This window comes from Phaenicophaeus curvirostris, chromosome 21 (assembly GCF_032191515.1).
Source record: "Phaenicophaeus curvirostris isolate KB17595 chromosome 21, BPBGC_Pcur_1.0, whole genome shotgun sequence".
NCBI lineage: Eukaryota > Metazoa > Chordata > Aves > Cuculiformes > Cuculidae > Phaenicophaeus > Phaenicophaeus curvirostris.
In genome coordinates, this window is record NC_091412.1 from 10871617 (window position 1) to 10898815 (window position 27199).

Sequence of the window (27199 nt, forward strand, 5' to 3'; positions counted from 1 at the left end):
CTTAGAGCAGCTTCCAGGACTGAAAGGGGCTCCAGGAAAGCTGGGGAGGGAATTTTAACAAAGGTGGGGAGTGACAGGACGAGGGGCGGTGGGGATAAACCGGAGAGGGGCAGATTTAAACGGGACATAAGGCAGAATTTCTTCACCATGAGGGCGAGGAGGCCCTGGCCCAGGCTGCCCAGAGCAGGGGTGGCTGCCCCATCCCTGGAGGGGTTCCAGGCCGGGTTCGATGGGGCTTGGAGCCCCCGATCCAGTGGGAGGTGTCGCCGCCCCTGGCCGGGGCGGGGCTGGGCGGGCCCTCAGGCCCCTCCCGCCGTTCCCGCGCGCGCCGCGCTGACGCAGCCGTTGCCGCAGCGACGCTCCGCCCCGCTCCCCCCGTCCCGGTGCGGCGGCAGCGCTGTCACCTTCAGCGGGGCCGGGGCGGCGCCGCCATGGTGCTCATCAAGGAATAGTGAGTGCGGGCCATACCGACCCTCCTCCCCGTCTCCCCCCCCCCCCCACCCGACCCCGTCCCCTCCTTTCCCCTTCGCACCGGTCACCGCGGGGCCTGGGGGGGGGGCAGCGCCGCGCGGGGCCGCGGGGAGGCGGGGGGGGGGGGGGGGAGCGGTGTGAGGGCCGCGGTGCGGGTGGGATGAAGGTCACGGAGGTGGCACCGGCCTCACGGGTTGCCTGGCGGTTTACCGCTGCTCGGGAGGCGTGGGGAGCCCGGTCCGAGCCCCCCCGGCCTCCCCAGCCGCTCGTCTTCGTCCCGGAGCAGGGGGTGGCCCGGTGCCGCCGGCCTCCCGGTTTGCACGTCGCTTTCTCGGTGCCCGGGCGGCTTGAGCGGCTCGGTCCGAGCCCCCCCGGGGCTCCCCAGCCCCTCGTTCTCGCCCTGGCGGCGGGGACGGAGGGCACCGGGCTCCCCCCTCGAGGCACCGGTGCCCGGGTGGAGTGAGGAGCCCGGTCCGAGCCCCTCTGGCTGCCCCACAGCCCCTCATCCGAGCCCTGGTGCAGGAGGTGGCCTGGTGGCACCGTCCTCCCAGTCTCCCCCTCAGTGCACCAGTGCCAGGCGGCCTGGGGGGCCCTGTCCCCTGCCCTTGTGACAACGGGAGGGGGCAAGAGGCCCGGGGTGAGCGCTGACCCCAGCCCCGCTGGGGATCTGGGGACACCGAGACCCCCAGCTGCTCTGCCAGGGTGAGGACCAGGGGCCAGGGCAGCCGTGGGGTCATGGAGCTCCAGGTTCCTATCTTTACAAGACAGCTGCTCCCTCCCAGCAGAGTGTCCAGCCTGTTTTCCGCTCCTCCTTCCCCATCAGAACCCCTGCAGCAGCCTCTGGGACAGCGGGATGCTCCAAGGTGAGGTTTGCACATCGAAAAAATAGCTTGGAGCGATTTTACTCCTGGTGTGTTGGTTGCTGTTGGAGCCTCCAGTGACAGAGCAGGAGGAGAGGAGAGGGAATAACGGGCAGGCTGGACCCTTCACCCTGTGACAGCAGGAGAGGGCAAGAGGCCAGGAGGCAATGCTGACACCAGGCCCCCTCCCGGCACCCCAGGGCCCTCAGCACCATCACCGACCCCCCAGCACACCAGGATCCTGAACTCCTCCACCGGGGTGAGGATAAGGGGCTAGGGGCGGCACAGACTGGGTTTCCCACGCTGAGTATTGTCCAGCCTGGCTGTGACCCCCTTGTCTCCTCCAGCTCTGTCATTCCCAACTGGAGGCTCCAACAGCGATGGATGCATCAGGAATAAGATCGCTCTGAAGTGGTTTTTTTTGATAAACAAACCTCGCCTTGGAGTTCTCTGCTGTCCCCGAGGCTGCTGCAGGGCTTCTGGCCCGTGATGGGGAGAAGGAGGGGTGAAAAACAGGTGGATACTCTGTCCGGAGGGAGTGTGTGTGTAACTATTAGTCACTTCTCCTGGTCTGTGGTTCATTGACTTTGTGCTTGCTAACATGCTGACTCTTTGGGATTGGTGCTCCTTGGCTGGGTGCCTTTCAGCTCTGTATACTATCCCACATATTTCTTTCTCAAATTCTTAAGCTTAACTGAAGTACATTCTTAACTTAAGTACATTCTATCATTTTAAACTTATTTTGACTGATGGAAGAGGCACTTTTTCTTCTTTCTCCCCTCCTTACAGAACATAGTCCCAATGATAAAGTGTGTTTTCAGGTCTTGGATGCTACACAAGAGTGACCTCCTTACAGCAGTTACTTCGCCAGGTCACGGCCCATGGTGTGGATGTAAATATTAGAGCTATATTGAGGGTTTTAGTGATCATTATTGCCTTTAATCTTGGTTAACTTATTTTTTCCACCAATTCTTAAACACTTAATAAGAACACCAAACACTTGATAAAAATTCCTACGAGTAAGAGTGTAGAATTTAAGAGCAGCAGCAGAGTTGGGCTTTGTAAGACAGACACCGTTATCTGTAGTGTTCAACAGGATGGTAGACAGAAACCTGGGCTAAGTGCTTAATTTCAGGTGCATGAAAAGATAATTAACTTATTCTGTAACATCTGTTTCATTGATATTTTCCTATTAATTTAGTTGGTTAATGTACTTTTCTTCTTACAGCACCTGTCTGGTTTATTTCTGTTCACATTCATGTATCTTTTTCATTCCTCTGTATAAAATCTCTTGCCCTCAACTGCCGTAGAGGTCGCTTGCCAGTGAGCTGTGTGACATCCGGGGTGTCTTGTAAAGATAGGAACCCAGGTACTTTGAAGGTTCAGGTTTCTGAGAGTGTGAAAAAGTCATTTCGAAGAGCATCACTCCCAAAAGTCATTTTACTTGATATTATTGTTTACCTACCAAATCAACATATTTACTGCCCTTTCACACTGCCTGTTCCAGAAACCAAATGTGAAGCGTAAATGTTAAGGCTGAAGGTTGAAAGACAAAATTACTGAATTTATTCCTTTTTACAGGCTTCCATTTCTATTTTAAGAAGGGTCATCAAACCTTTTAAGACTTGTCATTAGCTCTACTGTCCTGTTTCTTCCCTTCTCTGTGTCTTTACTAAGACCTATGTAGCTCTAAGGACAGTCAAGGTTGTTACTGTAGTTTAAAAATGTGCATTTGTTTTTGACTTCTTGGGATTCCCAGCTGGCTTTAATGGTTGCACACTGAGTTGTGTCACTGTATTGGTCCTGGTATAGATCTTCCTTCATGTTGGATATGAAAGTTTCCCATTTTATGTGCTGTTTGAGGTGGTTTTTGACTAAATCTCATGTTGCAGGACGCGGTTGTTTAAGGCATGTAGGAACTACTTGTTTTGATGAGACCTGGGTATTTGAAGTACTTTGCTGTTATTGTTTTGTTAGTTCTGGTTGCTTCAACACTGCATCCAGGTACCTTACACCCAGTGTAGGTGGTAAAAATTTAAGTGAGCTGTAACTGCGTGTGATCTGAGTGTGAGTTTATTCTTCTGTCGCTGTGGCCCCTTGTCACATCCTCCCCACCGAATCCAATGGGGGTTATGTGCTCCATAGGTGTTTTAGGAGATGTTACAGACAGAGAAATACGTCACAAAAACCTGATGCCGCATCTTTTATTGTCAGACGATCTGTATAGTCTTTTCTATTCAGCCTCTTGTACAAATGGCAATGCAATGATAGCTTGAATATTTTCATTTGATGTCCTATCTGTCTTTCAGCTTTATCTTTCATTTCTACCAATCCATGCTACAGATGAGCTACATGGGGTTTTTTTGTTTGTTGGATTATATTTTGTTTGGTTTCGGGGTTTGTAACTGCTGGTTGAGGTCTTGCTTGCCCTTCTTATTTTGATTTAAGCTGTGTCAGAAGACCTTGAGGAGAATCAGAGTGTAGAGACTCATTTCCCTTTCCTGTGAAGTGACAATAATGACGCCGACCTTCTCAGCAGTTGTGCTTCCCTTTGCTGTCATTTGAGGCAGAATTTAATCTAGGAGGGATCTTAACCGTTCGTTAGTGTCTTCAGGCCTTTGATATGGCAGACAACCACATTGTATAATCTCTTGTAACTTGGTCAAGTTCTGTCCCAATGTTAGGAGTCTGTTCCTGCTGCTGCTCTTGTGAAGCTTTTCTTCTGGATCCTCAAGTAGTCTTCCCTCCTCCTCCTTTATCACTTGGCTACCTATAAGTGTTAGTCATCCTTATGTTCTTGGTTTGCTAGGCAAAAGGGATTGTAAACTATTTAACTTCTTTGTGTTTCTGTTTCTCTGTTTGTGAACGTTGAACTCTAAGATAATACGCAGATCTAGTGTCTTCTGGTTTCCTGAATGGAATTTCTTTAGCTTACATCAGGCTTTTTATGCCAGATTTTCTGAAGAAAAATATTGAACTCCGTTCCAAAGCCACTGTTTCTTCCCTGTTTCTTGGTCTTTCACCTTTACTTACCACCCTGTCCCTCTTTTCATTCTTGCTGGAGTTTTATGCGATTGACTAAGCTAACATCAAGCTTGATGGCATGGTCTGCCTTTGGAAATCCATTTTCTGGGGTTTGTTCTCTCTTGTGTAAAGATACCATACTGAATCAGAGCAAAGGTTCTCTTTCATCTTGCCTTCTAGCAGATACTTTTAGGAAACAATATATATAAATAATGAGTAGGATGATTGTGTTCCATATAACCTACAGTAAGTGGCATATGGACTTCCATGAATTGATCAAATCCCATTTTAAAATTGTTTATACTTCTTGTGTTTGGCAAGGAATCCTATACTTTAAATACGCGTGATGTCAAGAAATGCACTCGATTGGTCTTAAAAATCATTAAGCAGTAAATTTATTCTTTCCTGAGTTGTTCTCAGGACAATGATGTAGTCATTGTTCATTCTCTGTTCACTTTTTTCCACGCTATTCATGACTGATGCCCTACCCTATCTTAACCCCTTAGCTGTTTTTTCTTCCAAGCTGAAAAGCCTAGCCTGACTACTTTCTTCTCACACAGAAGCTTTATCCCATCTCTGATTATCTTTTTTTTTGCCTTCTTTCACTTGTTCTGTGTTGTCTTTGAGATGCGGTGACCGGAACTATATGCAATGTTCAAGATGATGCTGCACGAGGTCACAGTGGTGTTAGCTGTATTTTGTTTGTGTATGTGTATAGGTAGAGTGTTCCAATTCCTGCCTTGTGTTTGCTTTTGAACTGCTGCTGAGCTCATGTATCCAGATGCTTTTCCATAAGTACGTGAAGATATTTGTTGGCCATAGCTCGTTAGCCCCAAATTTGGGGAAAACGAGTGCCTGTAATGTGTTGTTGTGCTTTTACTGACACTGAACTTCATTTGCAGTTCTCAGTTGCTCCTTCTGAAGTACTTTGCAGCCAGCATAAAGCATTGCTGTCATAAAGAATCTTGCATAATCCATAAACTTTTCCCCCCTCATACAGTTTGTTTTTGTGGTATCTTACTGGTAACATGCTTCTAGTGTAGAAATAAAATGCAGTTTTCACCAGTATTGCTTTTTAAAAATCGGTTTGTTAATATAGAGGATTTTTTTTCCTAATTATATTATATTCTTTGATACTTCATTCCCAAATAACTGGGAATTCTTTGCCTATGGCTATCGTATCCGTTTTCTATCTGTGTCTTGCTTTGGTTCCTTGTTTCAGCATCATCCTTACTGAAAGCAGAGCTCAAATACAAATCTAGTTTTGGAGACAGATATGATTATTTCTAAAGGTGTTACCATACATGCTTCTTTACCAGCATTAAATTCCATTTATTTCTTGTCTTTTTCAAACAAATCTGTTCAACTTCTGGCAGTGTTTGCTCTGCAGTCGGGTCAGTTGATTCTAAGAGGCATTCAGGAAACCACAATGTCAGAGAAGTGACTCACGTATAGAAATGGCAATTCCTTTGCACAGTTCTCTGTTTCATGGTGTTTCCTCCTGGATACAAACCATGCAGCGGTTTGTGACGATTGCAGATCTCTGCAAAATCGTCGAAGCGCGTAGCAGTGCTCTCCAGCCGCGTGATGAGAAACAAGATGTGACTACTGGAAGGATGTAGTGAGAAGGAACGTGCGGCTCTTTGGATGCTGTGTGGATTTGTAGGCTGGCGAGGTGTTACCTGTATGAGAATTACCCAGTTTTAGCAGAGGATGGCAATTACGCTGTGTCGTGTATTGATTCTCTTTGAGGCTGTTGTATAAATAGCGCTGAAACTAAAGAGTGAGTGCTAGGGACACAAGCTCTAGGTGGGTGCTGGAATGCTGGGGGTGAGGAGAGCTCTGTTGCTGTGAGGAACGTGGCGTGCAAGTTTTGCAGCTGCAGGGATATTCGTTAACTTTGTTTCTGTATTCCCTTCCAGCCGCGTTATCCTGCCTGTGTCTGTGGAGGAGGTAAGTCCTTTCCTTGTTGTTTCATTTCTTTAAGACTGTAAATAATGTGGTGCTCAAAGCAGTTTGTATGAACAAAAACTGAAAAATGCAAGGAAAGGACGTAGCTGTCGTCAGGACCCCTGTGTGCTGTTACTCATTCGCCGTCATTTTAACCAAATGATTGAATTTCTTGAAGCCGAGGGTACCGATACTTTCACTGTACAGTAGTTTCAGATGTGTTGATTACAAGTCTTGACTTGTTGCTGTTCTGAAACACAATTTCCTTTCGATTAATTATGTTTTTTCTTTTTTTTTTGACATGAAGAGGAAGCTTTAGTATAAACTTAAACTACCCTTTAAACTGTGTTTTGCTGGAATTCTTTTGTTTTAAACTCTTAGACAAAGGCCAACAATTTTGTCTGATTTGTGAGGCTGGTGTAGCAAAAGAAAGGTTGCATGCGTCTTTCCTGGGATCCTTGCAGAGGATCTGGCCATAAAGGTTTCCTTTTTTCCATTTGCATCCTGGCAAGGTAAGATGAGAAATTGCAATGACTCGGTCACTGAGACTACAGCAATTCTGTAGTAGACTCCTTCTTCTGGATGTATTTTTCTTCTTGTGATCCTTTGCTGTAAGCTTTCAGTTTGTGAGCTCTGATCAAGGGCTTGTTCTAATTCTTACGGAGTGCTGTGGTGACAGCGCTCTTGTTCATTTTCCTTTCCCCCAAATACAGCAGCTGCTGTGGCACAGGCAGTGGAGAGCTGGATTGTGGTAGTTTTAAGCTTATCCCTTTTATAACTCTCTACTCTTTTGACAAAACACAGTTTAGAACTTGCTGTAGTGTATTCCTGCGGCCATGAGGCTGGCTAGTCAAAGAAAGGCAATGTCTGAGCCGAGTTCCTTGTTCCTGTGGATGAGTCTGCTGTGACAGGCTTTGCATGCTGATGGACAGTCTAGGCCTCTGATCAGAGAGAGATTTTAGGTCAACGTGCTGTGTTCATGAGACTGTTAATGCCAGAAGTCTCTGCCTTCTTACTTTCTACCTGCGTCTGTTTCAAGCAGTTGGAACAGAAGTCTGACTAAAGGATCAGAGCAGGTATGTTTGGATCTCTTATTGTGTCTGAACTCTTCTTGTTTGGGGAAGTCCTTGATGAAGAAACGACCAACATGATGAGCTTTAGTGAGTAGGCAAAGGATGCAAACTAGCTAGTTCAGAGAAAGATGTGGGTAAGTGATAAGGCACTCCAGAGCTCAACGAACAGAGGACCTTAGCCTGACTAGCTCCTAGTGCTATGCCTCCCGGGAATCAAGCCTCGTAAAGAGAAAGTCAGAGCATCAATATACAGATTGTTTCTTTGAGGGGGTTAGGCTGGATGGAACCCAGCACAGGGTTTTTCCGAGTTCTCTGATACTAGGATTAACCTTCATCCAGTTAAAGCGAGTCCCTTGCTGTGCTCTTTTCCTTCCCTGGCTGGCTGTTTGGTGCCAGGCATGAATGAGCCTTGTGTGTAGGCTGCTTATGTGGAAATGGAGGTTTTGGGCAGTACATAAATCTGTTGGTCTCTAGTAACCCCCTTGTCTGAGTATGTCCTGGGGTCATTTGTTTCAGAAGGTGTGTTCCTCTCGTTTGGATCAGAAGTTCCAGAGAGTTGAGTAACCTACTGAAAACTCTACAACTTGAGGAGCAAAAAATACTGGAGAGAACGTTATGATGTGCATGGATTGTGGATAGATCACCGACTTGGCTATTTCTCCCCAAACTTGCATACTGTCACTGCATCCCCTAAACGATGCCCCTTGTCAGGGGATGGTGTCCTCATGTGATAGGCCAGATCTCAGGGAAGTGTTCCCTGAGCAGAAAGAACTCCTAAGTTCCCTCAGCTTTGTGCGTGTCCTTACGTGACACGGCAGTTTAAAGCTATACCTACGAAGAAAGGTTATTTCCAGTGTTGACTCAAAGGATGACTGCTGCTTTGTGTATTGCTTCATCCTCCTTCCTGCGTGGAAAGATGCTGACACATTTGTGCATCACTCGGTCACTGCACTGCTGTCTGGATGACAAAACAGCTGTTAAAATGGCATTGCTTTCAAGTATTTCCTTGTGCACAAAACTCTAAATAGGGCTCTGGAGGCTTGTGGTGACTCTTGATCGTGTAGCTGCTCATTAAGCCTCTCTGGCTAACAGGAGGACTTCTGATTCTGCTTCTATATGGGTAATTTTTACTTGGAAGACTTAAGAGTTCACACCTTCTGTGTGGAACTTATTGCTAGAAGTCTGATGCCAGTGCACAAGATAGAGAATGAAATTAATTATGGCTTTGAGGCATTGTAATAGGGCTGAGGGAGTCTTTTGAGTCATTCTGTGACGTGCCAGGGATTGTGTTCAGTGTCCTCGCCCCTAGCAAATGGAGCTTAACCAATAACAAGGAATTCAAGAGAAAACTGGTGATCAGGAGAGCACTGGGAGGATGTGACTTAATAAAGACATCAGTGTTGAATAATTAGCCAAGTAACTGCTAAGATGGGAACAAAGCGGTGGAGGAGAAGCCCTGGTGATGACTAAAACTTGCAGGCTGGGACGTAGGAGTTAGTCTGTGGCAGACTGTCTTCTGCTAGGAGACTGCCAAAGCATGGTCCCACTTCAGTGCTGGCTGCAGGCTGTGCTCCTGTGATGTTTCATGCATTGTCACTGCAGGGAGCAAAAAGTTAGAAACCCCTTGTTGTACGTGAGGTGCTAACCTTCAGTCACGTAGTCCAACCAACATCGCATTGCGCAGTGCCAGCTTGGAGAGCGTGGACTTGAGCGGCTGTGTGGGTGTCTTGCCAGCTGCTACTTTGCAATGCTGCTATGGATTAGAGCTGTGTGTACACATTCTGTGCTGCCTCTTTGTTCCTCTCACGTGGGAAGGAGCTTGCCAAACACAAAGAAGTCTTATTTATTAGTTGTGTTCAAAGCTGCTTTCAGGAGAGTAACTGTTCTTGAAGATGCCAGTGATGAGATCAGGCCTTCTGAAAGAAATTTGATGTAATGAAGATGTGCTGTCAGCTGTGTAAGTGGTGTTGTGGCACAGATCAAGAGAGACAACTTCCTGCAGAAGAGAAGAAGATTTTCAGGAGCTCTCAGGTCTGCAAGGATGGGTCTGCCTGACACTTTGGGCTTCATGGAGCCGGAATCTGTTTTTCTGTTAACTTTCGCAGGCAGATGCAGGGATTTGTTCATTGGGACAGTTTGATTTGGGCCTTTTCCTCTCCTATCAATGCGATTAAAGGATCAGAAATAACAGGGAAGATTAAACGGTGAAGATGCCAAACCAAAGGGCTTATCCTCTTAGTGTCTGAACTTTGACCCTCTTGTTTAAAAGGGAGAAGGAATGAATGAGAAACTGTTACTAAGAGGCATTAGTTTGTACTCCTAGAGAACTGTCCCGAGACTTGCTGCAAAGCAAAGCCATTCAGTCTTACCCTCTAATGCTCTAGTTGCCAAACTCATGATGAGTTTGCTTCTCTATGAAGGTTCATGTAGCTCTTAACTCTGCTAAATCAACTTGCTCCTAAGATGTTCTGGAGGGAGGCAAGGTTTCTGGTTTGTTTGGGTCATCTGTTACGGGTTCCTGAGGAAAGCAATGTTGTGTATGAAATGTCAGAGGGCAGAGAGTTGTGTTGCAGCCCAAAATCCAGACAGAAACCCAGTCTGCAGGCGACAGGGCAGCAGCTCTCCAGCCAAGCAAGGGGTCCTTGCATAGCCTGGGCCGATACCTCCTGGAAAGAGCCAGCAGAGCTGTTGCACTGAGCTCGAAAGTGGTCTGTACATTGCTCTTCTCATAGTTTACTCTTACTGGATGGCCGTTCACTTTGTTTTCTTTTCTGGGATGGTCTAAAAGAAGTCAGGCTCACTCAATATACCTGTGCGTTGAATTGAAGACTGTCTAGAGCACTTGTTTAAATCCCTCTGGTGTGCTTTTTGCCCTGACCCAGATTAGCTGAGGCCAAGGCATCCAACCTTATTACTTTGGCTTAACGTCTACTACTCTTCCAATAGGAATAAATGTTTTCTTAGTCTTTGTTAGGTGCTACAAAGCACTGTGCAGGTTTGGTACTGTTTTTATTTGGGATGCTCTGACAGCTAAATGTAACCAGTGTAGAAATCTTCCTTCATTGCTGAAGATGTACGAGCCCAGTGAAGTGTTTCTGGGTTGTCAGTTCTGAGCAGTATTCCACTTTTCCAGCCTGGATTTCAGTGTTGGGAGTGGTAAGTGCTATTCCTGATTCTGATGTACAGCACTATGCATGGGGAAAAGAAGGCCTAAAGTGTTCCATTGCCTTGTAGTTATGTTTTGGAGGTTTTGTTGGGTTTTTTTAATCATTGCATTTCTGGTGCCTAACACTTTGTGGATTACTCTCACAGACTGCCTCTCTGTACCGTCTCTGGCAACGGTTACCGTTTTGCTGCTTTCAGTTCTGAAGACTTTGTTAAGTTTGAACACTTCCTTTTGACTTGGTGCTTTAGCTTCTTTGTCCTCAAACTTTTTCTGCCTATCTAACTTAGCTTCAAAGAGGCCTGTCTGAATTTTCCTCATTTGATCATGTTTCTTTTGAGCTCTGCATCCCATTTTTTAGCTACCAGAGGCGAGAGTGTATTAGTCTTTGTTTTCTGCAGAGAAGAATATTCTATTTTGCTCATATTCTTGGTTTTCCTCTGCTCTTCCCCATGAAATATTGGGGTGTGTTTTTTAATGAAAGAGGTTATATGCTATCAAGTCCTTTGACTGACTCCTGGTAAATAATGCTGCCAAATGTGTCTGTAAAAGACTGAAAAATGATCTTCAGGTAAGAACTTTACTGTATGTTGAAATTCTGTACTCTTCCTGTTAGTTCTTTAATGCTCGTGACAAAGAGCAAGTATGATACAGGGGAAAACCCAAACCAAAAAGTAAAGAAGCTAGTAGGAAAAATAATATGGGTCGCAGTGACAGCACCTGACATTCCTTTAACTGTTTTCTCACAAACTTGTGTTGGTTTGAAGCTTGAGGTTTCAAGGTAAAAGGTACTCATTCTACTAGCCGTGCTTTCTTCTTAGGTACCCCTCAAGCTTTCTGTATGGAAATGAAATGGACACACACAGCTGGACACACAAGTTTATGTCCTTTTCTCTGCCTTCTCCCCAGATAATAAATTTATCCTTGGCTGCTTCTGGTGAAGTTGTTATATCTTCTGTTCGGTTACAGCTATCACCATAACGTGTCTTTAACTTCTTTAGTATCAAGTGGGACAACTGTATTCTGTGGCAGAAGCCAGTAAAAATGAAACTGGTGGAGGTGAAGGAGTGGAGGTGCTGGTGAATGAACCCTACGAAAGAGATGGGGAGCGTGGGCAGTACACACACAAGATTTACCACTTACAGAGGTACGTGAAAAATTTTATCCCCGGGGTCAGGCAAGGTTCTTTGGGCAAGAGGAGCAGGAGGGAGATGCAGTAGGGTTGCAGCGGCTGTGTAAATCACAGGTTATGTAAAGGCTGAAAGACATGGAGGTAAGACAAGGAGTGTAACAGTAGTTGGCACATAGTGCAGCCAGAAGTGAGCATCACTGGGGTACCTGCCTGCCCCTGTAAGTGTGGCTGTTGTCCCAAGAAAATCAGGCTGTGAGCTTTTCAAAGCAAATATGATCCTACTACCTGGTATTTGGATATTTCAATTCAGCTAAAGAACAAAATACCTCCTGGGTTTCAACCTGTTTTCAGCCTCCTTCCCTCCCTTCCCCTTGTTTTTCTTTCCCTTCATTATGTGAAGGAGGTTTAGATTCATGTGCCCAATTCAGTAGTCTCTGGAAATCATTGTACTGGGAGTGGGGAGAACTCCACCAGTTCCACCAGTGTGCAAATGCACGAGTCTCTAGTGTCTGCATTTAAGGAAATGTTCTGCACGTCTCCGGGTGTCTGGGCCGTAGCTCTCGTTACGTGTAGCTCTTACCAATGCCTTCCTTCCTATTTCCAACTTCTGCAGCAAAGTGCCAACGTTTGTGAGAATGCTGGCCCCCGAAGGAGCTCTGAATATCCATGAAAAGGCATGGAATGCCTATCCCTACTGCAGAACTGGTGAGTGCGTGGGGAAGGACTCCGAATTGCTGGCTCTTGGGTTTCTTGGGGGCAGGGGCAAGGGTAGAAGGGGTTAAGGAAGGAGACAACCAGTAGGGAAGCTGTTTAAGCTCTTAGATTTCTGTTCTTTAAGCCTTTTCTGTGCTCAGGGAAAGCAAAGTGCAGTGCTGTGGAGTTGAAAGAAATGCCCTTGTCTGATGTGCTGTGAATGAATGGCAGTGGAAAAGAGCAGACCAAGAAACAGACATCAGTCCTTCTAAAGGAACAGGTTCACAGCACTAGTGAAATGAATGGGTGAGGAATAACTAGGTACTCAAGCGCAGCATAGCCTGGTAGTGGGGGGAAGAAAGGAAAGTGCAATAGGGGAACAGGGACGATCTTCATTTTGTCTTGCTTTGTACAGTTTGGTGGGAGTAACAGTGTTAGGCAACTAATGTATTTTCAGGTGCAGGATCCGAGGTTAGTGGAGGTTGAACAGGTTGAACGCTACAGTTGCTTCAGGGTTGGAGGCTTGACTGAGGGATCCAGCTCTCATCCAACAAGTGTAAAGTGAATCCATCTGTAAACTGGGATGAGCCTCTGGAAGCTGGGCAGGAGGGTTGAAACAATATCAGGCTTCTTTCTGCAGGAGTGTTTGGTGTCTCTTTTACCCACCGAAGTTGTCAGCCACTCTGTTTAACCACTACTGCTTTTCTGGTCTTTGTTGCTGTAGGAATTGCAAATTTGACTTTGCCTCCAAACTTATGTAGTATTTTTGGCTGGTTTGATGCTGTTTGTATCTTTGTGGGACACATTTTCTGTTTTTCGGTAGTGGCAGAGTTGCTATGGGAACTGTAAACTTAAAAACTCCAACTGTTCCCAAAACTCAACATTGAACAATTTATTTTTCAACAATTTACTTAAGAGAATTATAAATGAAGTGTTTTAAAAGGAGGAAAGCGCTTTACAGTAGAGGAGGATAGTGTTACTTCAGTACCTGAAATTACATGCAGCATTCTACAGAATGGATGTTTCAAATACAGAATTCAGATGACTGCAGGATAAATCTTCAGCGTATCATGTAATTCAAGATGCTGAAACAAAGTTATTTACTACCTGTCTTTCTCAATTTTAGGCAGTTTTAGTTACATTAGCTAGTAAACATGTACTTTGTTTCCATGGTGGTACACTGAACGGGGTTTAAATACGAACAGTTCCCTCTTTCAGTTGTGGAAACAGATCTAAGTTGGCTCCAGTAGGTTTTGCCAGACATAATTCCTAGCTGTATCCTCCTCCTCGTTTGCTTCTCCACCGATTTCTGAAACAAAGGTATGGAGTTCGCTTGTTTTGCTACTCTCAGCTGCTTATGCTGCAGTTACACGCTGCTGACATTCTATTTAAGTGGAAAAACCATGATGCTGACAACAACTACAAACCTTCCCAACACAAGTGATGAAAGAATTTCAGGTTTTAATATGGTAGAAATGATAACATAAACCCAATATCCTCAACTGTAATAAACACCAATATAACATGAGATAGAAACTGCCTTGTTGTGGAGGTGGGAGCAGAAGGCAGCTTTTATGCGGAGGCTGACAAATCTGTTTAGAGAATCTGCCAGCCTGACGTGGATCAAGGAAAGCTCAGAGAAGTTTCTGAAAGCAGTGCCTTGCCGGTACTGGGCAGGAGAGAGGGACCTGTGGATGTGGTGTAGGCTGCCATGTGCATTCTCATTTTACTCTGGGACACACTCTGATATTTGTTGTACACGAGAAAGCTCGGATGGCCTCATGTGAATCTTTGTGCAACATAAAATGCCATGCTGGCTTTCAGTCCTCTCACTAGAGTCTGAAACTTGAGAGCCAGGGACACCGGAGGAGCTAAACCCGGTTTGACTGCGTGGTGGTGGTACTTCTACCTGAGTCCTCCTGTCCCTGCTGCTCTCTGGAGCGCCGCTTACTTGTGTTATCAACTATTGCGTACAGCCTTTTAAGTCTGAATAAAGCACTATTTTCAGTTAATTGTGCATCGTGGTATTTTTTTAATTATATGAGATTATCCTTCTTACACTTTCCTGTATCTCCTGAAAAACTCAATTATTACTTTAATATGCATATTATACAGCATTATCAAAGAAGTACTGAAGGTTTAGGGAATTTAAATGCCTAGCTTATAACTTCCTGCAATTCCACACACTCGTTTGTGCTGTAATATGTTGGGTTTATGTATTTTGAGTGGAAGCTTTGCTTTGCTCTGTCGAGAGTACAAACTGTAAATGAGATGGTCGTTGTATGCATTTACAACTTGTACAGTAAAAATGAAGTGAGGATTGCCTAATAGCTATAACCGTGGGCTGGTGCCAAGGAGAACAGTGCTCCTGGTTCTCTTCTGCAGCCTGACTTAAATATTAATGTTGCTTAAATGTTTTTGGAAAAGCTGTTTGTGTGTTCCACTCTTCTGGGTGTCAGCATGAGATGCCTGTGGCCAAATGTCAAGAAATTGAGAAGTTAAAACTGCATCTGAGGTGTAGGAGTTGCTGCTGTAATGCCTGGAGTGCAGGGCATAGTTTGGTGCAAGCTGAGCAGCTAAGTTTTAATGGGCATTTCTAAAGAGATTGGTTTGTTTGTTTAATAACGTTTTACGAATGAGGAGTCTTCCCCACAGAGAAGAAATTAAGGTGAAGGAACCTGTTCTAAGGCAGTTGCATAGTCATGGTGCATAGTCACGGAAAAGCAGTTTGTCCTGGGAAGGCTCTGGTTTATAATTACCACTCACTTATTCTGTATTTTGTGGGGCCCAGCAGGAAAAAACTCCTTCTTGCAGAAATAATGAAATGTTCCTTGAGATGAAATTCAGCCTTTAACAAATCAGCCTCAGCTCTGCTTGCTCATTCTCTCCCTCCACCCCAACACGTCAGTCTAAATAATTAGCCTTCTGCACGTCGCTGTGAAAAGTAATTCTCAAATTGTGAAGGGCTTAGGGAAGTCCAAGGCCCAGCAGTGGGCAATTAAGGTGGCTGGATGTTTGTGGAAGGTGATAAGGGATGGTGCCATCTATGGGAAGCTGGGGTGGAAACTCACAGATTGTAATTCACCTCTAAACCAAAATTGCTTCTTAGTAAAGCCTTCTCCAGAAAAAAACCTGGTGAGTTTAACTCTAGCTTCAGACATCCTTGCTCTTAGAGCAGAATTGCTAACGGGCTCTGATAGCTCAGGTGGAACAGATGCTGACTGTTACAGGATCTTTAATTGCTTTTCTGTGTTGAATAATTGAGCTTTACTATCCAGGGAGTTTGGTTACCACGAGCAGTAGAGATGCCCAGGGTCTGGTTACTGCAGGCAGGAGCGCCGAGGTCTGCACTGGCCTGAAATCCAGCGTGTGTTTGCTTTGGAACTGTGGAGAGGTTTCTTATCTGCAAGCTGAGAAAGGATTGGTAAAATGCCGTCAGCTGAACATACTTATTCCATCTTCTCATCCAGCTGGCTGGAGTCCAGGGAGGAGAAGTGGCAGTACATAATTAATTGCTGCTCCTCTGGGTTTCTCCAAGTCGGAGGATTTCCAGAGGAGAAGAGGGTGTAGTTAGCTAGTTTTTATCGACTGCTAGGGTTTTTTTCTCAGTAGTATGGGCAGTCCCCTGGGAAGGTGAACTTATCCTTGTTCTGCTGACAGGGGGAGGAGGGTGATGGTTGCTGTACGTTGTTTTTTCACTAAACTACTGTATCTCTTTCTTTTCATGTGTTGATTTCTTGGACCAGTTATTACAGTAAGTATTGTTTTTACTGATGATCTGTGGAAGCATACGTAATGTCTGAAGTGAAGCATTCTAGGCATGAGAAGCTCTTTAGCCTGAGCTAAAGGCACTTTAGCTTTTGTCACTGTAAGATCATGTAGGTTAAACCCTCTCTGCAGCTGTGGCCCAGCCGCCAATGCTCTGTAACCAGGCACAGAGATCTTTCTTCACTGCAGCAGTGCTCAGCGTTACGCATGGGATGTACCAATGCCTCAATAAACTGATGAAAAGAAAGTTAGCTCGTGCTGTTATGTCCCTTTGAGTATCTGTCTTCTGGATTTGATATTTCCCTTTTACATGCTGAGTGTTTCGCTGGCTTGTGCTTTTGTTCCTGTTCCCTTGAGGGAGGATAGTGTTACCTTTGGAAGTCCTTTTCTACTGACAGTAATAGTGAGCAATGGAAAGGGTTTTGCTTATTTGGCAGAACCATGCTTCTTGTCCCTTCCCTTTCCAGTGTTAAAAGCTCTCAACACATTAGTTTAATATTGTTGTTCATTGAAGAGTTGCATCCAAATATGTACTCAGTGCTAGATCAATAATCACTTTGAAAACACAATTTCTGCCTAGTCAACTTTTGTTACCCCTTCTAAACTTTATTTAGAGTGGCAGATACTGTCCTTAAAAGAAAAAGCTATTTATAAACTCCAAATGTTTCACTAAACCAATGGAACTTATGTTTTTTTCAGTGAACAGCTTGTGGATTATTTAATTTGTTAGTAATTAAACAAAACATTGCTTTTTTAAAAGCAATGATGTATTTCTGGGTTATTCTGAAGTTCCTTAAGTCAGACCCCAGTCAAGTTATAATTCTTTGAGCTGACTTTCTTGCTGCTTATCTAGCTAATAAGAAGACAAGTTATATATCCAAAGAATAACAAGAAGCTTTATTTTGGTGACAGAATGAGTATATGAAGGATGACTTCCTGATCAAAATTGAAACCTGGCATAAATCAGATCTTGGAACACAAGAGAATGTAAGTACTTGTGTCATGTATTTTATTCATGTCTTTAATGTCACAGTGCTGCTTTCTGTGCCAGATTAGAGAATTGCTGCATGGAACTGTTTATCCACCGTGTCCCTAGCTTTGAAATGCTTATCGCACTTGCTAGGCTGAGACTCCATCTCATTGGCTTCTCATATATACTGAATAAAACCACCCCAAACACTTGTTCTGTGTGAGCACCTTTGCTCCTTTAGCAGTTCTTGTTTTTTTTACCATGGTGTCCTCTCTGTGGGTGGGAAACAATGGGTGTCTACATCTCCATCTGGGCTTTTACTTCTTAGAATGGGAGTGTTCCAGCGTTCAATCGGTTATGTTACTCTGGTCCTCTCACTGCAGGTTCATAAACTGGAGCCAGATGTATGGAAGAACGTAGAAGCTATTTATATAGACATTGCTGATCGGAGTCAAGTGCTTCCCAAGGTATGGTGGATGGGTAAGAGCTCTCTAGTGTGGGAGGCTTTGTGCTGAGAGAGGGATAATGTACAAACTGTGTGCCCGGGTAACAGGACAAATGAGGGGATGGAAAGAGGAAGAAAGGCCTTCTTTACAAATGTTTAAGCAAGCTAGAGGAGGAATTCTTTAAAAAGCTGTGTCGAGACTGACTGTAAAATGTTTTGCTTAGCCTTACGGTGCATGTAACAGGGTGTACGTGTAGTTCTGCTGCGCTGCAGCTGACGATAATGCTTGAATAACAAGAAATGGCCCTGCCCTTTCCATAAAGGGTAGTTTTTAAACTGTCTCCTTTTTAAACTGGCCCATGGCTTCATAAGTGTATCTTGAAATCACATAATTAATGCTTTGCTTAAGAATCACTGCAGTTACTGTAAGAGACTAAAGGCTATTTCTGTACTGGAAAAAAACTCAACTATATAAAAACGGAATTTTGTTTCAATTTCCACACTTAATATTTTGGATGCCATTCAAATCTGGCTAATTTACCCATTCATTCTTAATCTTGGCCTGGGCTCTTAAAACTGTTAGGTTGGTGCAAAAGTAATTGCAGTTTTTGCCATTGTAATCTGTGATGCTTATTTTGGATTAAGGTTTCATTTAGCTGTCTTTTATACCATTTTGAAGCCCAGAATTTGCTCTACTTTTTGCTAATGGTTTTGTTTTCACTGTTTACTCTTTTTTATATAATGCTGTCAAATTAAAGATGGAAAAAAAAGGAATTTGCGCAATGTTGTTGTATTAGTTCAAAAGGGGTTGTAAAGCAGTGGGAACTGCTGCAGTGACAACCAGGCCTTTTCAAGCATCTCAACAACTTCCTGCAAGAGAAGGTTTTCCACAACAAAATAGCAGCTCAAAATGCCTTCAAATAATTCATCAGTTCCAGGGCTCCAGAATTCTAGGTTACTGGAACAAATAGACTTTTCTGCTGTTGGCAAAAATGCATAGATTCTAGTGGTTCTTATTATAAATTTCATTCTAAGCTGAGATGTATAGCTTTAAAGGTGATGGGTAAAAAGGGCAATTATTTTTGCCCCAACCTAATAGTACTTATTTTAGCTTTTCTTTCCAATAAAGATGAATTGGTAGAACATGAGTAGCATCAGATTCTGTAGGATAGGCAGGTACTAAACAACTGGATCTGCAAATACAAACTACTCTGAATTAAATGCTGTCAGAAAGCAAGGAGAGTTCACCTGGAGCAGAAGTCTCTGGAAGCAGATGCTACCAATTGATCACTTTTGGCACTAAAAGTGATGGTAGTGATTTGAGTATTTTCATTTTAATTGAACTGGGGGCAGGAATAGAGTACATACCCCAGACTTAATCCAAGATGCAGGAAGGGAATGCTGCAAATCATTTGCTTAACTGATGCCTCTTTCTCCCTGGTGATGCTGTGAGTTCGACTGTCCCTGTCTCCTAGTGTGCAATGTGTGAGCATTGTACTGATACAGTGCTGTGAGAAATACTGGATAGCACAGCTCCAGAGAGCAGAGTGGTTTTCTGCAGCAGCATTCGGCTCCCAAGGAACAAGTCGTTACAGGAAACCTGTCCTGAGGGTTTACAGATCTTCTGATAGTCTTACCCCAAAGGAGTCCTTACAAAGGTCATATCAGTTTGTTACCACTTTTTCACATAGGTCTAGGACACAGCACAGGGGGCAGAAATATGTTTCCTTGAAGAGTGCCTGACCTAATGTTGAAGGCTGAAAACAGTAGCTCTTGAGAAGGCAGTTAGAGGTTAGTCCTTGCCCACCAGAAAAATAAATCCTTTGTGACAGTGAGCAGCTGGGTAGCAGTAGGATAATTTGTTTAATCTTGTGTGTCTGTCCTATAGGATTACAAAGCAGAAGAAGATCCAGCAAAATTCAAATCTGTCAAGACTGGACGTGGGCCTCTAGGTCCCAACTGGAAGGTGAGTATTGCCGGAGTTCAGGAACTGGGTCAGCTTGCTTGACTGAAGTGTACACTGTGGGGCTTGGAGACAGATGCGGATAAAACACTGGATTCACTTCTGTAGAAGGAAATGCAGAACTTGGGCTGTCTGGCAGGGAGTTAAAGGAAATGGGGAAGTTTGGTACAAACAGAATGAGTTCTGTGAAATCACCGGAGCTGTCTGGTGTTCGGCCCAAGGGCTCACCCAAGAGAATTCAAACATGAAATAGCTGAGTTATTAGTGGCAGTGTTTAACCTTTCACTTAAATCCTTGGAATCCAAAGGCTTTAGAATTGCAAATATGATGCCAGTCTTTAAAAGGACCCTGAATGAGATCTGGGGAGCTACAAGTGTGCAAGGCTGATCTCTAGCAGGTAGACTTAGAACATGGGGCTGATATAATCCACTTGGGAAGAGTGGATATGGCTTCTGCAAAAGGAAGTAGGGACGTCCGCTTTACAGACCTTGTGGAGTTTTCCTTGAAGCTTGATAATTACGTGGATGACTCGGATGATTATTTCCAAAATGTTTTAGATAAAGACTTTGTCAAAAGGCTTTTAGGGAAACCCAAGTAGACATGACACGACAGGGAAGATACTGAAAGACACAAAATTAATGGAAGAAGTAATGGAGATCAGAGGAGAGGGAGGAACGGTCCATTCTCAAAATGCAGGGAAGGCCACCTGGGGAGGAAACTAAGGGTCTGTTTTCATCATGGTCTTAAATACCCTGGAAAAGGGGTGAGCAAAAGTGTGACAGAACTTGTCAACAAAAGGTAGGCAAGGTGTAAGGATGACAGGTGATTGTGAGGAATTGTGGAAAGACTTCATAATTATGAGTGAAGGAGCTGCTTTTCTGGAGCCATTTGACCTGAGTCCTGATGTGAATATCTTTGTGTCTTTGCAGAAGGAGCTGGGGAAACAGACAGATTGTCCATACATGTGTGCTTACAAACTGGTAACTGTCAAGTTCAAGTGGTGGGGTCTGCAAAATAAAGTTGAGAACTTTATACAGAAGGTAAGTGAGCTCCTTGACGGGAAGAGATGTGGAAATGAGGTGTATTTCATCTCCCATCTGCTTTAGCACCTTAGCTGCTTCTAGTAGTGTATCCTGCCTAGAGATATTAACTTGAAACCCAGGCCTGTCACCTCAAGCAATACAGTCAAGGCCTCTATGTGCAATCTGGATTCAATTTGCTGCTAATCCAAGGGCAGGGCTGGCTGATAGATCTGTGAATTGGCTCTTGAACTGTTTTCCCTGTGATGTATGAAGGCAAAGAGCCTGTTTTGCTTTGTTGTAATAGATCAGCCTGAGAATTGCAGTCATTTGGTAGTTGATTTGAGAGTCATGAGACGAGGCAGGTATACTAGGGTTATTCTGGTCAGGGGCAAGACATGTTTTTGTGGGGAGGTAGTTACAGTTATCTGATCGTAATCAGCTGAGGGTCTTTCTGCCAAGTCCTGGAGCTCTAGTCATGATTTATGCTCCCAGTCTGCTCCTTAAAAAACCTGTGTTAAAAAATAAGCAAGTGGTGGGAAACTTAATGAACTTAAACCATGAGTAATTGGTACTCTGAAAAAAGGTTTATACAGAGTTTGTAACCCATAAACTGCCGCAGGATGCTAGACCTTGGCAGCAGTACTTGCAATTTTTCAGGCAATGTCGCGTTCATAAAATGCCCATGACTTCAGATCATGGAGACTTCTCAGTGGTTAGTATTGATAAACTGCAGTGGTGCTTCTGCAAAAGCAGTTCTCTAAGGGGGCGTGACGATGCTGCTGCAGGATTTCAAATACCTGTAACAAACGCGCCAGGCAAAGCAGTCTCGAATCCCCTTCTCTTTACGAGAGTCTCTTCAGCTACACATTTGTGTCCAAGTAGTCGAGCTGCTTTTGATGGGAGTGAGTTATCAGATGTGAAACCATAATTGCTAAATCTGAAATTTCCTTCCTGAATGAGAACTTTCCAAGAGGCATTGTATACCTCTGCCTAATGTAATGGTTTTGTCTCGCTTATCTCCTGTAAAATGGAAATAAATTGCTCCTGACTTGTAGTAGCTTGTGCACGTCAGTTACCTCTGTTGAAAGGTTTTTTAGTTGTGGGAAACAAATTTGGGCTTTTTTTTTTAGGTCACTGCAAAAGAAAAAAGCAAGATAGGTGCACGCAAACCCTTTACACTTGCTAACCTCATACTTTTATTGTTTCTCCTTTTTACTGCAACTTCAGGCCAACTGTTGTGCTCTTGGTAAACCCAACCTGGGACTCTTTATTCAATCAGAACAATGCTGTCAAATCAAAGGAAATTACTAAAGCATTTGCTAATTCTTTCGGTGCGCTGTGCGGGCTTCTGTCTAGGCTTGTCAAAAATGCATTTCTCTGGGGACTCGTGCCTCTAGATATTCAGTTAAAAGAATACAAATACAGTTTCCAATTGTGGGAGCTATAGAGAAAGGTGGGCGAGGGAGCTGGTTCCTCAGTGTACACGCCTCTGAAAATGGTTGTGATCCAGTTAGATCCATGTTAATTGCTGGATGAGTAAGCTCGCTTGTGTGTTTTATTCCTCCTCTTGCAGCAAGAAAAGCGTCTCTTCACAAACTTCCACCGGCAGCTCTTTTGCTGGCTTGATAAGTGGGTTGATCTGACCATGGAGGACATTCGTCGGATGGAGGAGGAGACCAAGAGGCAGCTGGATGAGGTCAGTGGAAAAGCAGGGCAGGTGTGGGTTGTGTGAAAAACTGTTTCCAGGCAGTTCAACAGAGACAGGACAGACTGCTGCATTGTCATAGCACAGTGCATGTTGTCCTCCTGCTATTTAGGTCATGCTGCTTGTGGTTTGCATGGTTGGCTATGACTCCATTGTGCTGGCATCTCCTTCTAATCATTATGGACCAAGCCAATAAATGTATTGAACTACAGGTAATAAGGGTATGAGTACAGTGATTCATTTACTGCTTTAATATATTCTATTAGCCTTTGCTCAAAGTTGAATGGTCGTTTTTTTGTCCTTGTCACTTTCACTTGTCCAGTTCAGTAAAAGGATTTTTAGCTTTAAGTATTATAAGCAGGTAGTGGGGGTACGTAACAGGCTTCTTAGAGTAAGAAACATGAATTTGGTAATAAACAGTACATTGTTCTATGAGCCGAGTCCTGCGTTGCACCCTTCTCTTCCTTCATGCCACAGAATATTTCATTGTAGTTTCATGTACGCTCTGCTCTTTGGGTAAAGGTTCCAGCTCCCTAGCAGGCCTGCAGCTTAACCGAAAAAGGTGCCTGCATGTGCCTCTCCACAAACACTGATTTGGGATGCTCAGATGTAACCAGTGCCTTACATAAAGGAGGTAGCTTAAGGTGTTCCATACTGATAAACTTTGAGGTAAAATCGTATGAGAATCAATACTTCAATCATATTTCCTCTTTCAGATGAGAGAAAAAGATCCAGTGAAAGGAATGACGGCTGCAGATGACTAATGTGACTTCTTCCTCATGCACTGTAGGTATCAAGAGAGTCTGACAAAACTCTCTATTGCTCTGTCTAGGAGAAAAAATACATTTGGGTAGAGATGATCCTGCTCATAGCTTCTGGCAGGCAAATCTGTGGTGTTCATTGATTTTGTAGCAAACCTGTTTCACTGACAGGTTGATGAGTGAGTTTTTTGTCTTGTTTCAGGGCTGTTCTAAAGAAATGTCTGAGTGAAAAGTGTAAGAGAAATGTGTTAGAACATTTTGTGGACTTTACTGCTATTCTTGTTCCTGTAATGTGCATGGTACTTCACGGCTTGCAGAGAAACTTCTGTCAGTCTGAAAGAATAAGTTGGACCTGCAAACACTTGGAATACATTCAGAAATTGAAAAATCCTTGCAAATATGCTTGGAATGTATTTCTTGCATTGTTTGTTAGTATTTACCAGTGGGCCAAGGCCTGGAGCAGCACTTGTGCAGTGTGGGAGAAGCAGCAATGACTATTTTAAAGCTTTGGAACTGGAGCACCTCTGCTGTGAGCACAGGCTGAGAGTTGGGGTTGTTCAGCCTGAAGAAGAGAAGGCTCTGGGAGACCTTAGAGCAGCTTCCACTGCTGAAAGGGGTTCCAGGAAAGCTGGGGAGGGGCTTTTTACAAGGGCATGGGGTGATAGGACAAGGAAGAATGCCTTTAAATTGGAAGGGGGAAGATTTAGATTAGGTATTTGGAAGAAATTCTTCACGATGAGGGTAGGGAGGCCCAGGTTGCCAAGGGAAGTTGTGGCTGCCCCATCCCTGGCAGGTTAGAGATAAGTGGAGAAGAGACGGTGAGGGTGTGTCTGAAGAGGAGTTTTCTGATAGATATGTTTTAACCTTTTATTGCAACATAAACCTTTATAGAGTCTTCTTCGTTCGCATTTACTCTCGTTTGTATAGAAATAAGTGGATGATCTTCTCGGTTGTGTTGCAGCCTCTTGACTTGTTGGATTGTTTAAATTGCAATTTCTGTCTGTCATTTTTGGGCTGTGTTGGCAATTCTGCTCTGGATTAGTGCTGACATGTAGCGATGCGGTGGTGCATTGCCATTGTTTGCGCTGGGACAGCCTGTCTCGCGCTTGCTTTCTGAAGGCTCAGTCTGACACTTCTTTTGGCACACTGTTGTTGCAAAGTGAATCTAAAATGTTCTGTTGTCTCTATTTCAGTTTGCAAGACAGTCATCAGGAAGGCCTGGGGAATCCACACTCTTGACTGACGGACCATCTCCGGATCAAGCCTTTCTATACCTAATCGGCAGGCGATTTTAAACCTCCCATAGCTAATTCTAGATGCCCCTTAATATTGTGAGCAAATAGACCATCTGGTACTAAGCACTCCAACGTTCGCACGTACGGGAAGGAGGTAGCTCCTTGGAGACGTGTGACATAGACATCGCTGTACTTACCACCCCTCCCTCCATTTTTTTCATTGTGTTCAGACCAATTTCCATGTGGCCCTGTTTGATTTCCAAGTGACATTTTTAGCTCAAATAGTCTGGTGATGTGGTGACTTAGATTTTTTTTTTTGTTGTTGTTGTTTTATTTTTTTTTTCCTAGTGGGATAAACTGCCACCTTTGTTCCTGCCCAGCCCTTCACCATGCTTTCAATGTCTGTTTGGAGAGGGAAACTCAGTATTTTAGAGTGCAAAACTATTCCACAAAACGCTATGTTCTGGCCCTTGCAGCCAGGGTACAAAATTTAATGGCATGTAATCTGAATACGTAATCAGGAGTAGCCAGATATAGTTCTTGGTCTGTGAAGAATCGTGATATGTGGCTTCTGTGCGGCATTACTTTGTTTTTGTCTCAGCCCCCAGGAGTTAGAGACCGCACAGAAGCTGCATTCAGTGTCCCTCCACTGGGCCTTTAGCACGTAACTGTTGAGTTTCAGTTCAGCAGTACGTGGTCCCGCTGTCCTTCAGCTCAGCGTGTCAATCTGCAAAACTGTTATGAAAAGCTGCTTGACACATGTTGCAACTTCCTGGTTCTTCATGTGCTAAGGCTTCCCAGCACTCACAAAGCTAAAAATTATCTTGACTAATAATAACGTGATTCTCCCTGGACCAATCATGTAGCAAAAGCTGGTGTACAAGTGAAGTCTTGGCATCTGGTTACACCCAGGTGCCTGGGTTGGTGGTTCTGCTCAGCAATAATATCCTTCCCATTGTAAGACTGACTAAAATATCTTCTTTTGTGCTATAAAAAAAACAAGTTATAAAGATCCACAGTCATTTTCTAGGCTATCTGTCAATTATTATAAATTGCAAAGGATGCTGTTACTGTAACAAGCTCTGATTATTTGATGAACTCAAATACTTACTGTAACTATCCATACGTTGATATCAGCTTTAGACAATCAAATAAGCAGAACAGAATCAAAGAAATGCTGCTTTATTAAATACATATGAGAAAAAAACCCAATTCCTTTGCTTATGCCTAAGGCCCAACGTTTGTTTTTTCTCTTTTTTCCCCTGGTAATAATCATTTTCTTTTCCACCGCTGTATTTGCCGGCACTAACACAGAGTACTGAATGCCAAACATGGTCGTGGGTGTCTCTCCACTTCTAGGAGTCTTTGGCATTCTGTAATATATCCGACTCCTCCAGCCCCTCACATTCCTGCAAGCAGGAGATCCTGAGGCAATCCCGTGCTGTGCTGAACAAGCGTGCGCTGGGATCTGAACTGTGTTCAGGGCGAGGGAAGATGGTGCATGCTCTGGAGGGAGAGGATGGCGTTTGGTTTCTGGGGAGGGGGCAGTTTATCCCTTTATTTTCAGTTTGTTATTTTGCCTTACTCATGTCGAAGTGCAATAAGGTCTGAATTGTACCAGTCTCTCTGACAGGCTCTTCTCAGTGACCTCAGATGGTTTGGCGGGGTGGGAGTGGGGTTTGAGGGATTTTTAGCAATCTCACCAGGCAGAAGTGAAATAAATTTATTGTAAAATAGGCAAAGAGACTGAATTTTAATCTGCAAGGCTATTTGGGACCAGAGTATTTTGTGGCATCTTCTGTAGCTGTTCAAGAAGTATTCTAGGAGCGTAGGCCCCACTTAGAGTCCTTTCAGTTTAAAGTATTTTTAACTGAGAATTGATGCACTGACTTCCATTCCTGTTTGTCGGTTATGTCCTGAGGGATTCTTCCACTTGAGGACAACCTGAGAACACACATAGCGCACTTGTTCCTTCGGTTTGTGTTACCCAAGAGGCTTTCTGTCTGATGACACTAATCGCTATGGAAGCAGATTGTAACATTCCACCATGCAATCCTTTTTTGATCCTCTGATTTCAGAGTAAGAGCTTTTACACAAAGCTTTCCTGATTAGTGGAGAAACTTGAGGGGGGGGGAGGAATGCAGTAACTCCAACCTGAATCCTCCCCCAGCTCCTTGCTTTCTTTCCTTCCAGTTTAATCCAGAGTGAAAGCATCCCTCAGCCCTGGGATAGACAAATCCTGTAACGCCCTTCCAGTCTCGATGCTTGGTTCCCACTAGCAAGCGTAGCAAAGACCGCGCGGGTTATCCTGCTGTATCTCATCGGCTTTGGCGAGACCCCCGACCCTGCCGGCTGCGGAGGGGTCACCGCTGGCTCTTGGGCCGCGGTTGGGCCGTGACACCCTCGCTGCTCCCCGCTGGGTGGGTTTTGGGGTCCGGTGGCAGGTACCCCCGCAGCCCGGCCGGGCGGGGAGCTGGCCCCCCACCCCTGCACCCGCCGGGCTCGTCCCCGCTGGGCGCCCCGACTCCTCCTGATGGGTTCATCCTGCTCTCCCCTTCGGCGACACACACTTTGTAGAATGGGTTAGATTATCTTGTTGTTTCTTTAAATGTGAGTTTGTGCCTTTTTTTTGTCTCCTAAAATCTTCCAATACAGGCATATTGGAAACGGAATCTAATAAAATCCTAGACAGAGCCTGATGCCTCCGCCTCCTCCTTTGGGGTGGGACGGGGTGGGGGGGGTATGTGCGGGGAGCTGTCTGTCAGTGTCTGTCTGTGTGTGTCTGTGTGTCTTTCTCTGTGTCTCTTGGCTATCTGTCTGTGTGTCTTTCTGTCTGCCTCTTGTCTCTGCCTCTTGTCTCTCCCTCTGTCTCTCTGTCTGTCCATCCCTCTCTCTCCTCTGTCTTTCTGTCTGTTTCTCTGTCTGTGTCTCTGTCTGTCTCTCTTGTCTGTCTTTCTGTTTGTC

At 44.5% G+C, this 27199-nt stretch overlaps 1 protein-coding gene across 1 annotated transcript; it reads left to right on the plus strand.

The window, feature by feature from the left end:
* Window positions 1-330: 330 nt before the first annotated feature.
* Window positions 331-26929, plus strand: PITPNA (phosphatidylinositol transfer protein alpha). Its single transcript, XM_069874178.1, has 11 exons — window positions 331-451; window positions 6278-6308; window positions 11543-11688; window positions 12287-12386; window positions 17047-17121; window positions 17488-17571; window positions 19438-19515; window positions 20442-20552; window positions 22108-22230; window positions 22956-23025; window positions 24194-26929. Exons 1-10 carry the CDS (start codon window positions 432-434, stop codon window positions 23001-23003), a joined length of 816 nt encoding a protein of 271 aa, XP_069730279.1. The 5' UTR covers window positions 331-431; the 3' UTR covers window positions 23004-23025; window positions 24194-26929.
* Window positions 26930-27199: the final 270 nt, after the last annotated feature.